General features: G+C 48.2%; 1 protein-coding gene and 1 non-coding gene across 2 annotated transcripts in view; both read left to right on the forward strand.

Annotated features, from left to right (window-relative positions):
• Ptprn2 (protein tyrosine phosphatase receptor type N2) overlaps nt 1–16,347 on the forward strand; it is a 749,243-nt gene that overhangs the window by 76,308 nt on the left and 656,588 nt on the right. The window contains exon 2 of the mRNA XM_059279385.1: nt 4,631–4,681. Within this exon, the coding sequence (XP_059135368.1) occupies nt 4,631–4,681 (51 nt within the window). The remainder of the gene's footprint in view (nt 1–4,630; nt 4,682–16,347) is intronic.
• Nucleotides 8,959–9,061, forward strand: LOC131924715 (U6 spliceosomal RNA). Its single transcript, XR_009383014.1, has one exon. It is a non-coding gene; the product is annotated as a U6 spliceosomal RNA (small nuclear RNA).

Here is a 16,347-nt window from a genome sequence, read left to right on the forward strand (position 1 = left end):
GTGCTTAGTTGTGGATCTCTGCATCTGCTTCCATCAGTTACTAGATGAAGGCTCTATGCACATTGATATATTTTTAATGCTCTTAGGTGAAAGAATACCTGTCACATCCTTATGGGATTGTGGGTTTGCACAAATCTCAGCGCTTTTTCCAAAATAGTGAGCAGGAAGGCAGTTAATTCAGCCCCCTCCCCACAGGAGGGAAGGTCCCTGAGTCTGTGGTCCTTTCTCTCTGCCACGGTCCTGAGGCCTAGAATTGGGAAGGAGCTGGGCAGGTGAGTGCTGCTCAGGTGGACTTGTGTGAGGACCACCTGGGTGGGGCTGCACAGGTAGTCAGGGCCAGGAGTCGTCCTGTCAACCAGGGAGGCTTTGACCTTTTATTTGCTGTCTTACCACAGAAAGGTACAATCCTCTTGTGAGTATCTCTTAGAAGTTAGGATGGGAGAGCTACACTGGTCCAGAAGAAATAGGTCAATTTTCCTTTGAAAACAACAACAAAAAGGTACCAGAGAGATGATGGCTAAGGATGGTTTTGTATTGTGAAGAAAACAAAGGTAATTAGAATTAAAGCTAAAAAGATCAGCATGCACATGTGCACATGTGTACATATATGGGTGTGTACATGCATGATTATACACATAGATTAGTGTACATGTATGTCCACATGCAGGTATGCACATGTATGTGTGTGCATGTTTGTGTGCGCATGTATATTCACATAGGTATGCATGTGAGTAAAAGGTGTGCATATATATGTGTGAATTCCTGCTCATATGTGTGTGTGTAGGCACAAGTGTATCTCCATGTATGCATGAGCAGATATGTATGTTTGTGCACATGCATAAGTGTGAACACATGTGTGTTTATGTGAATGTCCACGTGTGAATCTCCATGCATGCATGCATTACTCATTTAAGTGTGAATACATACACACATATATGAGTGTACATGTGGTTGTGCACCCATGCACCCATGTGTACACGTGTATACCCACATACCTGCATCCATATGAGTATGTGCATGTGTATTCATGACTGTGTGTATGTATATGTGCACATGTATTCAGTGCGTGCTGAAGTGTGGGAGCCCAGTGGACAAGTAGGAAGAATTCTCTGAGTTCCATGCCCTGCTCTGGGGTGGTCAGCTGAAGGAGCCATTTGGGAATTTTGGAAATGTCACATGTTTTCGTGAAAGAGTGGATAACATGTTAATACTAAGGAATTACAGGTGTTTTTTTGTTTTTGTTTTGTTTTGAGTTTTCTTTTTCAGTGCTGGAGATAGGATCCAGGGACTGATGCTTGGAAAAAGAAAGAAATAAAACAAACAAACAAACAAAAAAGCTCCACCATCGAGTATTGGTGAAATTATTAAGGCCACTCCATGTAGTTAAAAGGGAGATTTATTTAGTGGTGTAACTTACAAATGAAGGGATAGGTAGGTTGCAGGGTCTGGGAAAGATGCAGCGCAGCCCGGCGGTGTTCTCTGGAGAACTCTCCTCCGTCTACCTCTAGCGTCCAGGGTCCAGGAAACAAGAGAGCTTGGCACATCCAGATCTTGGGTCTTCAGGGTCGTCTCTTGGCCCCGCCTTGTAGGCGTGACAGTTACCGAAGCCTCAATGGGGGTTGGAACTTCCAGATCAAAGCTGGAATGGCTACCCACTACAATCGAGCTGTGTCCCTAGCCCAAGGAACTGTGCTCCAAACGCAGGGCCACATTGTGAAGATGGCTCACGTGGGAGTCTCTGTGACATTGGCTTTGGGTGTGGATCCTTTGGGAGCTGCTGGCTGGAGGGCTGTGTTCTTCTGAGGCCTGCCTCTGGTCACAGTGTGCCGGACAAGGCTGGGTGGAGCACACCGCACATTGGAGGAGCCAAGTCTCAGACTCCAGGGCAGGGCACCAGCCCCGGCTGTGACATTCCTTTCCTCTGGACAACTTACCATGACAATCAATGTTATTAGGTGTCTGATATTCATGATGAAATATATTTTCATTGATTTTAGAGCGTATGACAATGCCCATAAATCAGCAGGTAATTAGCACACTGTGACTTGTGGCTTGCGATGAGCGGCCTCCACACCTCTGGGAATGCCTCACTTGAACTCTTGCTGTTCCATTTCCTCCCCCAGGTCTTTCTGAGGCACATGCTCATCAGGCTCCCGCAATGACTCTGGCTTGGCAGATGCTAGAGCCAGGCTGCCTCGCTGTAGCCGGAGTTTACAGGAACATGGGATGCACATTTTGTTCCATCAGTTCTAATTGTCGGGTGTGATTCAGGCAGACACAGGAAGCCTCTACTTTTTCTAGAGAATTCTGGCATCTGGCATCTCACGTGACACACACACAGAACTCCATGAGCAAGCCCTTCACTGAGCTCTGTGTCTGCACTCGTGCCTGCAGCCCTGCCTTTGTCTGGTCCTGTAGGCACTTGATGAGGGCTGAGCTGGTGCTCACCAGAGTTGCACACCCACAGCCACGGCCTGGGACAGAGCTGTATGCCCACTGCTGGAGCCAGGGTGTGGAGCACACAGCTACCCCAGCCTCCCTTCCAGCTTAAGGTGCCCTTGCACCTCTGCACCCTGGGAGGAGAGAGGCACCAGGCTGCTGGGAGCTCCCACGGTTCATTTCTGCTGGATGTCAGCGAGGGGAAGATTGGCGCTCAGATGGGAGCAGCCCAGAAACTGACAAACCTGGCCTTAACTTTACTGCTCACAATGATCAGAGGAGCCACATGACCACCGTAGGTCATGGCATTTGTGGGAGCCAGCATGATGCCTAGGCCTAGAGCTTTGAGTTCTCACCTGCTGTTCCCCAGTGTCCTTAAAAGGCTTGCTGCCACAGCCACCCTGCCTTAAAACACTGCTTGAAGTCAATGCTTGTGGATGAAGGGATGGCCCTGGCTGAGAGGAGGCTGTGGGTGGGTGGGGTGGAGACATAGATGAGGCAGGGTTGCTTCAGGGGTAAATTGGTTGACACAGATATGCTAAAAATGTGCTTAAGAGATGAAAATGCCATCTTCCCTAAGAGTATATCATTATTTCGAGGAAAAGGGATCTCCTGGGGTAGAGGCTGCTATGGTTGAGCTCCAGGCTTGCTAGTCTCAAGTGCATAAGCCAGTGGGCAGTCTGCACAGGGCTGAATAAGTGACTGTGTAGACTGGCTCACCTGGGTGTGACCCAGAGTCCTCTCAAGACAAGTGACCTAAGCAAAGGACCCTGCCAGCCCTGGCTTTCTCCTCTGGCATGTCAACGGAGTGGCCACGAGGATGAAAGGAGGCCACTGGCTGATGTCAGTTGCAGATCTGTGTCTCCTTTGTATTGGGTGAGCCTGGTCTTGTGTCTGGTGCCGCCCATGCTTGCTGAATGCCACTGGCTGCTGCAGCTGCAAGTGTTTGTACCAACTCTTGTGTGAAGAAGTTAAGAGTTCCGTTATTTTGCGATTGATGATTTTCTCCCAGTTGCCTTGTACTCACTCATTCACTTACTTAGACAAAAGGACAGCCATGGGAGAATGGGCAGAAGATACAAAGAAGAACCCCAAAACCTCACTCCTGAGGGGACGATGCACTTGTTAGTTGATAATCATTATGCACTGTGGCAGGTCCCATCCGGTGTCTGGACAGAACTCCCTGGCCTGTGTGGAGGATGCCATAGGGGACTTTTGAGTGGGTCTTATAGGAGTTTGACCATTGGAGAAACAGTCATGAAGGCATTAGGCTTTGTTGTTGAAAGACATGTACGTTCAGAGCACACTCAGCTTTTGTGGGCTCCTGACATTGCACTGGTACAGGGTGGAATACAGCATTGTATCCCTGAGGGAGTGGGGGCTCATCTGAGTATAGACAGAGGCCTCTCTCATGCCCCACCCCTGACCCTGCCTAGACGGGGTCATCAGGCTAGATGACCCCAGCCCTTCTCTGTCTGTGTTCAAGGTGGCTTGGCACATTGCACAGATTGCTTCCAGCTGCCTACTCCCTGCTGGGTGAGTACATTTGCCACGGGCTGGCCTTCCTGTTTCATGAGAGGCCATCAAGGTCTCTTTCAGCTCCAGGGGGAGGCTAGCCACCTTGGTGTGTTCTCTCCAGGTGGGGTCCCTCACGAATGCCTCCATTATTCTTCTGCCACTTTTCATGTCCTCTGTTCCCTTCACCTACTTGTCCTTTCCTCTTCTGCCGTTGTCCATGGTGGTCACGGACATTGCAGAGGCCTCCTTGTAGCACACAGCCAGTCTCCCTACAGCCATGGGGCAGATGCCAGCATCCCTCCCTGTGTGTGCACAGTCGTATTAGGCCCAGAGGTCTGACCCATTTCTGATGTGCTACGTGTGAGCTAAGCCTCAAGGCCCGGAGATTCCTTGGGTGGGCAGCTCGGCAGCTGTGAGGCTAGGGGAGGGGTGTGTCTGCAAAGATGGCCATGGCAAGGATGTGGGCTCTCTCTGATGAGGCCTTGAAGGCACAGGACGGGCCGAGCACCCTCCTGAAGAAGAGCTTGGCCGGATCATACAGGGGTCTGTTATAATGGCTTCAGAATAACCCAGCACCATCATGAAGAAGCAGACATGCTTGGGAGTGGGGTCTGAGAGCCTCAAGGGCCCCTGTTTTCTCTCCACTGACTCCTCTTCTGTCTTTCTTATCTAGGCTGCTTGTTTGAGGAAGGCCTGTGTGGATCATCGGAGGCCTGTGTGAACGGTGAGTGTGGATTTTGCATGGGGCACCGCTGAAGCTCTGGATCTATTTCTTCTGCTGGGGAGCTGGAGGGGGGCCTCCAGGCCTAGGGGGCTGTGTGTTCTGAAGAGGGCAGCAGAGCTGTTTGTCTTTAGATGCTGTGGTTGGAGAGAGTTCTTCCACACAGATGTGCATCTGAGAGCTGTCAATCCCAGCCTCTGTGTTTAGGGCTGTTCTCTAGAAGCTCTGCCGTGGGAGGCAGGAGCATGGTTGATGATGGACTCTGGTGTAGAGAAGAGAGGCTGAGCATGAGTCTAGTGTGCTGGCGTTCCTCAGCACTAGCCCTGGTTGCCACGCACACCCAGCCTGTGCTTGACGCCTGTACATTTTCTGTGTTCATGTCTTCTGGCTGATCTCGCAGGAAGTCCTTCCTATAGCCAGCTCCTGGAAGGGTTGGCCGAGTAGCTGTCAACAGAGGGGGAAGTGGCCAAGGACTTCTCAAATGAAGAAAACTACTTTGTGTCTTCTTTGGTGGATGGCCGGTTCTGGGAAGTTTGCTGTTGGAACTGGAGAAGGGGTGGACACTATGCTGGAAGGTCACAGTTACGTGATTCAGAGTGAGGCTGGTATGCAGTGGCCCTCAGGAATCCAAGGCAGGCGGTGAGGCCTATGTGCCTTTCTTCTTAGCTCACTGCCTGTCTCTCCCTTTAGCTTATTAGTTGGGAGGAGAAGCGTCCTGCTGCTGCTGATTTTGAGCTGGCACAGGTACTCTCCCGTGGCCCTGCACAGCCACAGGTGCCTATGCTTGATTTGCAGAGAAGGCACCAGCCTTGGGGACAGGTCGAGGGCAAGCCCTTCCTTGAGTGCAGGAGCCAAGCTTTGTCTGTGCCGAAACACTAAACCAGCTGCTTATGGGCCGTGTAGAGGACCAGCCCTGTGGCTTAGATCAGGGGTCTCAGGGTGGGGAGAACTGTCCGTGTGTCTGAGCCGGCAGCAAGGGCCGTCAGGGAAGGGCAGCACTGGCCCGGGGAGGAAGGAGAGCAGGATGCCAACTGCCCCAGGCTTGCCTTGTGTTTGCTTTCTGGGGGAACATTTCTGCGGAGGATGTGACGGCCAGGCCAGGCCAAGCCAGGTGTGGATCCTGCCAACCGTGTGGCTTGGCTGGCGCGACTCCAGACTCCTTGGATTGTACTTTGTGCTGCTTTTTTGGGGAGAAAGCATTAAGTATATTATCTTAAAAATATCTTATCAGCTTTGGACTCACCAAGCTCTGACGATAAAGGACACAGTATGTGTGTGTGTGTGCGTGTAACCAGAGACATATCCCAGCAAAATGACAGACACAGCTGTCACCCTTCCCTCAGCAGAAAGCAAGGCTGGAAGGGAACCACAGTCATTCTTTGGTTGATTTTCTTCCCTAACTCAGAGTTGCTTTCCTAACCTTCAGTGATAGGCACATTATTAAGATAATGGCTTTCCATTCTTTGGGAAAGAAAAGCAATTTAAATGTAAATACAGATATTCAGGTCTTGATGTGTGGGAACAGACAGTATTTGACACCTTTTTCTAGTGCAATCAGGTCTAGGAAATGGCAAGGCAGGCTTGCCCAGCCCAAGTGCTGCAAGCCTGGGTGTTTGCTGTGGCTGACGGGAGTCAGAAGAAGCCTAACATCCTGTTGCTGCTGGCCTGGATTTACTGTTGTCATGGTGACTGTATAATTCAGCCTGCCAGCTGGTGGAGCAGAGAGGTGTGGCCAGGCTCAGTGGAGATGGACAGGTGGCCATGGGGCAGGGTGTGGCATGGAGTCCAGGGTGCCTGCATTCGTACGTGGGGTCTCTTTCATTCTCCTTTCCTTTTCTTGGGATGGAGGCAGACATGTATAATCTTATTAGCTAATTTGTACATTTTAGGTGCCTATAGACCTTTAAAATAAAACCAAAAAATTAAAGTGCTTGGCTGGAATGAGGCAATTTATAAAGAATGTCAAAAGCTAAGCATAGTCAATTTGCACCTGTTATTAAAAAAACAAAGCAAAGGAAACCAAAGGGCTAGGGGTGAAGCTAAGTGGTAATAAAGAGTCCCAGCATCGCTGAGAACCACTGCCCCAAGGTCGGCTGCCCCTACTCCTTTTGACACACGAGGGAAGAATAGGAAGGTCAAGAAGGTACAGAACAGTAAAGCTGCCCAGATGGGAAACCGAGAGACAGAAAGGGAGCCAGAGACAAGGGGTACACTTCAAAAGCTGTCCCGGGACCCACTTCTGCTTACCAAGCCCCACATTTTCATCTCTACCACCTCAGTAATACTGTAAAATTATGAATACATACATTGCCCAACCCACTGATTGGGACAGAGTCCTCAGGCTCCAACCATTTCTCAGTGATTGGGGACCAACCGAAACACACAGGTGTTTTAGGTGTGACACTTCTTATCAAAACCACAAGATCCCACAATCAAAAGCATTGGGAAATGTTCACTCTGACACAGTATTTGGTTGTTAGAGGAAAAGCTGTAAGTGTTTTGAGTGTTTTGCCATCCTGGAGTGGGATGAAGAAAATAGAGTTTAGATTAGTCACATGGGATTCTTGAATGTGAGGAAAATCTGCTTCAAAAGACTTGGAAGTGGGTTTTTTTTTTTTTTCCAAAACTAGTAACTCTGAATGGTACATCAGAAACTAGACAACATGTCCTAAAAAGGAGTCCATAAGTGAGAAAGAATTAAAGCAAATTTGCAAAGATTGAAAAAAATGCTTATGTTACACCACTGTGTCAGTGGTTCATGGAGGTGTGCCTGGGCTCCACAAATTCTGACCTGTAATCTGATTCATGAGATACACATTCTAAAAGAGTCATCCATGACACCAAGTATTAAAGGAAGCTTCCATCACAATAATCCTTTACAGTGACAACTATGTTAATTTAGACACAGTGGATGTATCATTAATATTGAAATAAGAATGCTTTCAAAAAAGTTTATTGTTTATATGTGTGTGGGTGCTTTACTTGCATGTAGTGCTCACAGAGGCCAGAAGAGGGCATCAGATCCCCTGGGACTGGAGTTACAGATAGTTGTGAGCCACCATGTGGGTGCTGGGAACCAAACCTAGGTCCTGTGGAAGATCAGTCAGTGTTTTAACTGCTTAGCCATCTCTCCAGCCCCAGGGAATGCTTTTATAATTATGGTATTAGCTGCTTTTCTTGTTGCTGTACCCAAACGTGCTATGAGTCGCAGTTCAGATGAGGAACGGTGCATTGTGTGTGGCTTATAATTTAAAGGACAGCCCATTATGGTGGGGGAGGTGTAGCAGCAGGGGCGTGAGGTGGCCGGTACTGTCCCGTGGTATGGAGCTGCCCGAGGGTAGGATAACTTCTACCTCAGTTAACCTAATCTAGAAACTCCGTTACAGACGTGCCCAGAGGCCTGCTCTTTAGGTGGTTCTAGACCTGGCTAAGTTGGCAGTCAGTATTAACCATGCCCTTTGCTTTATCCATGACCCAAATATTAGGCAGACGTTAGAAAGGGAGTGCAGAGAGCGTTAAAAGCACCGAGTGCAGCACAGTGAGAGGAAAACCCGTGTGATGCTGTGCAGAAGGGAGGTGAAGGGCTCAAAGGCACGTGCCAAGCAATGGCTCCTTGTCTGGGTACTCACTTGACTTTTCTTATATCTTTCTGTTTTTCAGTGTTTTGTAGCTAGAGTTTTCCTTCCTGGCCCACGGTCAGGGCAAATCTCTCTCACCTGCCAGTCCCACAACTGCTCAGACCCAACCAAGTAAACACAGAGACATATTGGTTACAAACTGTATGGCCATGGCAAGCTTCTTGCTAACTGTTCTTACAGCTTAAATTAATCCATTTCTATTAATCTATACCTTGCCACATGGCTCGTGGCTTACCGGCATCTTCACGTGCTGTTTGTCATCGCGGCGGCTGGCAGTGTCTCTCTGACTCAGCCTTCTACTTCCCAGCTTTATTCTCCTCCTTGTCCCGCCTACACTTCCTGCCTAGCCAATGGCCAATCAGTGTTTTATTTATTGACTAATTAGCAACACATTTGCCATACAGAACATCCCACAGCAGTGTTTTCTTACAAACATGTCTTTATTGATACAGTATTTCAAATTCCAAGGAAGGGCAATTGTGATAAAGTTAGTGTATTAGCAGGTACATAGATGGGGCCCATCCAATACCTGAGTGTTGAAAATAAAACCAAAACAGTTAATAAGATGTGGTTTCATTGGTCAGTACCTGACCAATGGGCACTTCCCTCTCAGTAGTCAGGGCACGTAAAGACAATAGCCCTGTGCTCATGTGGGCAAGCACACATATGAAAGTTGGAATGGTACAGAGGAGATTAGCATGGCTCCTGTGCTAACATGTAAATTCATGAAGCATTCCATATTTAAAAAAAGAACAGAAAACAGCCGCTGCCTCCTAGTGGCTCTGTGCCATGCAGGTGCTGGAAGCGCTGGGTAGCCAGGAGTGGAAGGCTTCGGAAAATTCCACCTGAAAGGTCACACTGCACAAGGCCCGTGCCTGGCTTTGACTTCATTTGTATTCTGCTCTCAGCAAGCGGGGAAGGCCCTGGGCTGAAGTTATTTACTGAGGGAAGAGAAGAAAGGCTGGGTGAGTCATCTCAGGAGTGTGAAAGGAGAGTGGGAACTAGAAAAGCTACATCAAGATTAACGTGCCTGCGCCAGAGCAAGAAGCTGGTGAGCAGGGAAAGACTGGAAGCCCTTCTGGACCCTGGCATCATCTGACAAACAGAGCATGCACCCAACAAAGCCCTAGGAATCCAAACAGGATGAGAGAGGAGGAGGCTACAAAAGAGAATGTGCTTCATGGCTGTGTTCTTTGGGGGCTCACTAGCCCACTTCTAATCTTCAAGTGCTTTTTTTTCCCTTTCTAAATAAGCTATTTCTATTCCAGGGCTAACTTAAAGGGCATGATCTTTTCCCCAGCTCCCCTACTGGCTGCTGGCGGGATTTCTACCTCAACTGCACTGTGTTCTCTCTTAAATGCTAATAAAATTGTTCTTGAGCTTCCTTTTGAGTCCATTTTGAAATTCTTTTATTAATGAGACTAAGAACCCTCAAAGAGACACATCATTTCCCCAGTAACAGAAATGTTTGTGTACCTGGATATAAGAAATTATTTATTTTGTCCTTGTTAATGAAAAAACACAGCGCTCACATTGGAATAAGAGGTAGTTTATTCTGGAACCTAATTTGAATGATCATGACCCAGGAACACAGATTTAGGTTACCCCAAATTTTATATTCCAGTGTGAAAGCAGTTTAATATTTTACAGAGCAAAGAAAGTCATAAAATAAGGCCAGTTTAAAATACATTGGTGGGGATGTCAACAAGACAACTTCAGCAAGATGGGGGGGCTTTGCTACAGGCCTCAGATGCTATCTGATGACATTCTTAGCTTTTGATTGGTAGAAACTAAGTGGTTTGTTAAATTAATAGATTCCACAGATTTGTATATTAGTCACAGGGTACTAAGGTGCAGATGTGAGCAAGGATTAGCTGTTCAGCATATGTCAAGGGAATCAGCCTCTGGGCCTGCAAGTTACAGCCTCTCCACATCACTGCAGCCCTCATTAGCCTATCTTGGCAGACACAACTTCTTTCCAGGATTTTTTGTTGACATCCCCCATCCTTGGATCATGGCTGAGACTCATTCACTAAAACCAGCATGCTAGGGAAAAGTAAACAAGTTTATTTAATATTCATTTCACCTGGCCCAGGAGCCTTCCGACGTGAACCAAGGGACAGGGTGTGCTGTATTTCGTGGGAGGACAAAGGGTTCTGAACTACTGTTCCCAAGACGCAGGGTCTGTAACCTGCTGTCTTGGTTCCCTTGTTTTTAAAGAAAATCAGGAAACATGATTGGTTAAGGAAGATCTCTTTACAGCACGGTCAAACTGGGGAGAGAAAGAACTTTGTTTCTCTCACCTTGCACTTTGTAGAGCACCGTGAGACAAAGGCCATAGATAACGGCCTTCTGGGAAGGAGAAAGAGAAGGAGAGAGCTTAGAGGCCAGTGGGGGAAGGTGGAGGGTCAAGAGTAAGTGATATGGGGTGAATGTGAGCAGAATGCAGTTATTAAGACTTTTAGAGTAGGAGCCTGGGGTTTGGCAGCTCCAGTAGGGGAGGGTCCCCCTCCCCAACAGTTTGAGAAGACAAGTTGTGATAGTTAATATTCCTTGTGAACATAAAAGGATGTAGAATCCCCAGAAACAACTGTTCGTGTCTATGAAGATAGTTCCGTAAATGTTTCACTGAGGGGGAAGTCTCACCCTAATGTGTGTGGCACCGTTTCATGGGCTGGAGTCTTGGATTGAAGAAAAGGAGAAAGCAGCTCAGCACCAGTGTTCATCTCTCTCAGCTTCCTGACTGTGACCAAGCTCCTGCAAGCATGCTTTCCCCACCAGGATGGACTGTGTCTCCTTGAACAATATGCTGAAATAAATCCCCTTGTCCAGGGCTGGAGAGGTGCTGTTCTCTCAGAGGATGTGGGTTTGATTCCTAGCACTCACACTGTGGCTCACAACCACCTGTAAAACTCCAGGTCCAGGGGATCCAGTGCCTTCTGACTTCTCTGGGCACCAGACACGAACATACATGTGAGCAAAACACTCGAACACATAAAATGAAATAAATAAATCTAAATAAATAAATATAAACCAGCCCTTTGCTGTAAGCTGCTTTGATCAGGTATCTGGTCACGTTGATAAGAAGAGGAACCAATTCCCCCTTCAGACTAGCACAGGGAGAGAGAAAACAGGCTTACTGAATGTCCCACAGGGAACACTGGGCTGGGTAACTAGAGCTCTGCTTGCTGGGTAAGGCAAAGGAGGGAGGCGGAAGCTGGGGAGAGGCTCTCTATTCTGGAGAAGTACCTGTGTGGTGAAGGTGACTGTCTTCATGTGCACTTTCCCCGGGTGTAATTCCTGCCACATGAGTGAGGGTAGTCCAGATTGGTGTCAGGTCCTTGGAGATCAGTGTGAGTCACTGTACTCATTTCCAGTTCACAGTCCTCTCTGTACGAATGGCAAAGGGTCTTCCTGGTTAGTTGGGTGTTTGGTCCAGGACTGAGGCTCTGGCTACAGAGTGTGGCTCTGCAGTGCCCAGTTATAACACTTCCTGGCTGCCCTTTGGATCAGGCTTATGAGGACACCCTGATGGAAACCCTGTCCATTTTTCTGGTTTTTTATCAATAGCCTTCCTGCCATGAACAGAAAAGGTCAAGGGCAATGGCTTATTTCTTTGCCTTCAGCCAAAGAACCAACACAGAACAAAAATAGGAGCTCCAGGCTCTCATCCTGTATCCAGTTCCTTGGGGGCCTGTCCTAGTAAGGGTTACTATGCTGTGATGAAAAACCATGACCAAAAGCAACATGGAGAGGAAAGGGTTATCTTAGACCTTCACAGCAGAGGAAGTCAGGGCAGGAACCTGGAGGCAGGACCTGATGTGGAAGCCAGGAAAGAGTGCTGCTTTCTCCTTATGGCTTGCTCAGCCTGCTCTCTTATAGAACCCAGGACCACCAATCCAGAGGTGGCCACACCCACAATGGGCTGGGCCCTCTCCCATCAATCATTAATTAAGAAAATTCCCTACAGACTTGCTTACAGCCTGACGTTATGGAGGCATTGTGTGTCTGGGTGTTTTGCCTATATGGATGCCTGTGCAGCATGTGTGTGCCTGGTGTCCATGGAGGCCATCAAGGCCAGAAGAGGGCATCAGATTATCTGGAACTGGAATTACAGACAGTTGTGAGCTGCCATGAGGGTGCTGGGAATTGAACCCAGGTCCCCTGGAAAAACAACCAGTGCTCTTAACCACTGAGCCATCTCTACAGTCCCCTGTTTTATGACGTTTTTATACTAATGGAGTGAAGAGAATTATAGATCAATATATTTTCCAGATATATTGATGGGACTATCAGGTGGGTTTGTTACAGCAAAGGAAGTCTGTGGTGTAGGCTTCGGATGCTGTCTTTGGACATTTACTTAGTCTTTGGTTAGTGGAGGCCAGTGCTCTGTTAGCACATTCCCAGAAGACTTACCTAACGGTTACAAGGGTGTTAGGTCACACAGAGGTGGCAGTTAAGGGGCTGGAAATAGTCTGAGATAAGTTGTCATCCAGCTCTGGACCTGCAATATGCCAGCCTCTCCACAACCACACATGGTCTATTAGCCTCATAGCAGCTTTAATATGGGTTTGGCTCCCACCACCCCAGGAACCTCAATTCATACTAACTAAAAAAACAAATACAGAACAGGACTGGGTAGATGGCTCCATGGATAAAGCACTTTTTATACGAGCATTAGGACCTGTGTTTAGATCCCCAGAACCCAGATAACAGCTGGGCACAGTAGATCATTCCTGTAACTCCAGGGTGAGAGTAAGAGATAGAAGTATCCCAGGGGCTTGATGGACAGCCAGTCTAGGTGAAATACCAAGCTTCAGATTCATTGAGAGACCTTGTCTCAAAAAAAAAAAAAAAAAAAAAAAAAAAGGTGGAGAAGCGAGGAAAACATCCTAATGTCAACTTCTAACTTCCACATGTGCCCACTGGGTGAGTGAACCTTCACGTGTATGTATACAACACACACATAGACACACACACAGCAAAACAAATGGTAGATGTTGTGTCAATTAGGAGCTCATCTGCACATCCAAGATGTTGCCTCTGTTCTTAGTATGGAGGTTCTGTTATATTTTTATAAGCCACCCTGTTATAAGACAGATTTTTGTGTTTTGTTGTTTTAGTCAAAGTCTTGGTCCATTTTCAGCAGAGAAAGTGAGGGTTTTTGGTGGATGGTGGATGCAAAATCTCTGCCTGTTCTGGGCCTGGCAGAGGTCCATGTCCCTGGGTCCATCCTTTTGATAGATATGGAGCAGAAGCCTTTTGCACTTTTTGGTAGTCAGCTTCAAGCTTAGTTCCTGTAAGTCTGTTGAGAAACAGATTTTTCGAGTGAAAAAGTTGATCACTTGCTAGTAGAACAAGAGGCACCAGTATCATCCCTTTGAACTTGGAACCCTCCTCTCTTCTGCCAGGGCTCCTGCCCATGCTCTTAGCCTGGAATCACTGTGATGTTGTTGGCCCTACAGTGAGGTGTTGTGCGCCCAAAGAGCACTGGGAACCAGCAGGTGGAAGAGGGTCTGATGGCAGCTTCATCTGGAAGAAATCTGGGAATTCTAGCTCTACTATGGCATGCTTCTGTTGTTTGCTCAAATGCCAATGTGGTCCTCCACTCAGCGCCACAGCAGGCCACACACAGAGACGAGTGAGGCAGGGACAGCTAGCTCCTCATACACACTGTCCTCCTCAGCTTCCTCCCTATTTCCAAGCCGACAGCTGCTGCCCTTGCAGAGTGCTCAGGGTGGCTCTGGCTGCTTGTCCAGCACAGCTGTCCCTTTAAAGATAGTGTCATTGTATACAGGGGCCTGGCTCTCCTTCCTCAGGATCCCTGTCCATACAAAGTCCCTTACACACCAGGGCAGTGTGCTTACTGGGGCAGGAAACTGCAGCTTCAGTGCCTACAGAGGGAGAGGAGTGGGGCTTGACTGGGAGATCTCTCTGGGTCTAGTGTATCTCATAGCACTTCAGGTACTTCCTGGACTTGGCAGTGTGTGTAGCTTTAGGACCTTTGCATAGGGTGCAGCAAGTCATGAGAGCATCAGAGCCCAAGATGCTTGTGAAGATAACAAACAGCGCTGAGTGACATTCTGTTTATATTGACATGCTTTTAAGAGTTGAGTTTGTAACAAAATACTTGAGTTTGCAACATAGTATCTGGCCAAAGTAACTTAAAGGAGAATTGTTCACTTGGGCTCGCTGTTTGCTAATACACCGCACCTGTGGTGGAGAAGGTGGTGGTCAGAGCGGGTCTGGCAGTGACCGCAGGAATGTGAAGTGACCGGGACACGTTGAGTCTGCAGTCAGGAAGCAGAGAGAGGTGAACAGGATGCTTGGCTCACCTTCTCCTTTTTCACTCAGTCTGGGACTCCAGCCCATGGGACAGTCCTGCCCACACTCAGAGCGCGTCCTCCTTCCTCAGGTAAACTCTCTGGAAAGCCTCACAGGTATGTCCAGGGGTATGTTTTCATTGTGGTTCTAAATTTAGTAAGCTGTGTACTGTCACAGAAGTGTAACCAGAAATTCAGTTGTGGTGGCCAGTAAAACAGTTGCTTATGTTGAAAGCACCACGTTGGGTACTCCCCGGGCACTGTGTAGTCTAGCTCACCCGGGATCAGGCACTGTAGGAGGAGTGCTGTGTGAATCACCCCCTCACCCCCAGAAAGGTGAATCCTAAGGATGGGACTCCCTGTCCTCGGGTCACTCTTGGGAGGGAGCCAGCACATTAGAAACAGGCCCAGTTCTGGCCAGTGCCCTTCCACCTGTCACTGGAGTTTTAGGTAGATCACACTTTGATACTCACTGTAGCCATAACTTTGGTCTCTACCTTGCTCTGTAGGCATCACACAAAGCTTGTCCTTTCTGCTTCCTACCCTGCTGTTTGTTCTCAGATAAGGAGGAGGATTGAGGGCAGTCTAGAAACACTGATCACTTGCGGGCCACCAGTGAATAGCAGGAAAGCTTCAGGGGCAGACCTTCCACCCTTACCAGCCATCCTTGTCTGCAGAGAGCAAGTGGTGAGGAGGCACTGGGCCTGAGCCAACTATCTACCCCACAGCGGAGGTGGCTGGTCTCAGTGAAGTCGGGGCGGTCTGTAAATGCACCGTAGATGTTCCTCGGTGGGCTGGTATCTGACCACCTGAGGCAGGAACAGGTGACCCTACCCCTTCCCAGATTGATGTCCTGCCCAGGTGCTACTGTCTTCTTGGAGGCCTTCTGCCCACCTGGCTCCCATCAGCCACAACCCCTTCCTCACGAGCACAGACAGGCAGAAGGTAGCCAGCCGCTTCATTCTGTGGGTGTTGGCAGCTGGCATTGGCTGAGGTGAGCAGAGCAACCTGGCCAGGACTGCTTGTTTTCTGTCCCCAGGAAGGCTCTTCTGCAATGGCTGAGCATCGGGCCTGTCCCCAAGCACACGGAGCAGCCTTGTGTAGAAGAGATAGGTTTTTGGGGTTTCAAAGATTTCTGCTTCTTTGTTGACTTTGTGGTGAATCTGGTGTTTTGTTGTAAGGTGGCTTCTTGGTATTCTGTCACTGACAGGGAAGGGCGGTAAGGGCTGACTTTGTAAAATGGGAAGTGGTAATCATCAGTATGTTCTTCCCTCAGGAAGACATGGACAACTTAAAAACAAATTATGCAAATGTATGTCTGTGCTCTCACTCAAAGGGAAAATGTCCTATGTGCCCCGGCAGACTGTCTTATGTGCATGTGATAGGAGATGATGTCAGGCACCATTTCCTGGTGTGTGCGGTTACAGATCTGGGGTGCAATCACTGGTTGCCATGGCTCTTCACCCCTCCCCAGCAGAAGCCTGATGAGCCCAGGTGTGAGAACAAGATTATAGTAGTACTATTGTGTGCATTAGACTGTTCCACTCCCAAATTCCAATTAATCAAACCCAAAAAGGGATGGAAATTAATTACTGAATTAAACCATGTGAAGCAAAGTCTAATTTGGCATATTAACGGGAAAAGCTCTTTAGTTCTGAGCCTTTGAATTAATGACTAGATGTGAATCATGGTAGATTCGGCTCATTTT

Source organism: Peromyscus eremicus, chromosome 14 (assembly GCF_949786415.1).
Source record: "Peromyscus eremicus chromosome 14, PerEre_H2_v1, whole genome shotgun sequence".
NCBI lineage: Eukaryota > Metazoa > Chordata > Mammalia > Rodentia > Cricetidae > Peromyscus > Peromyscus eremicus.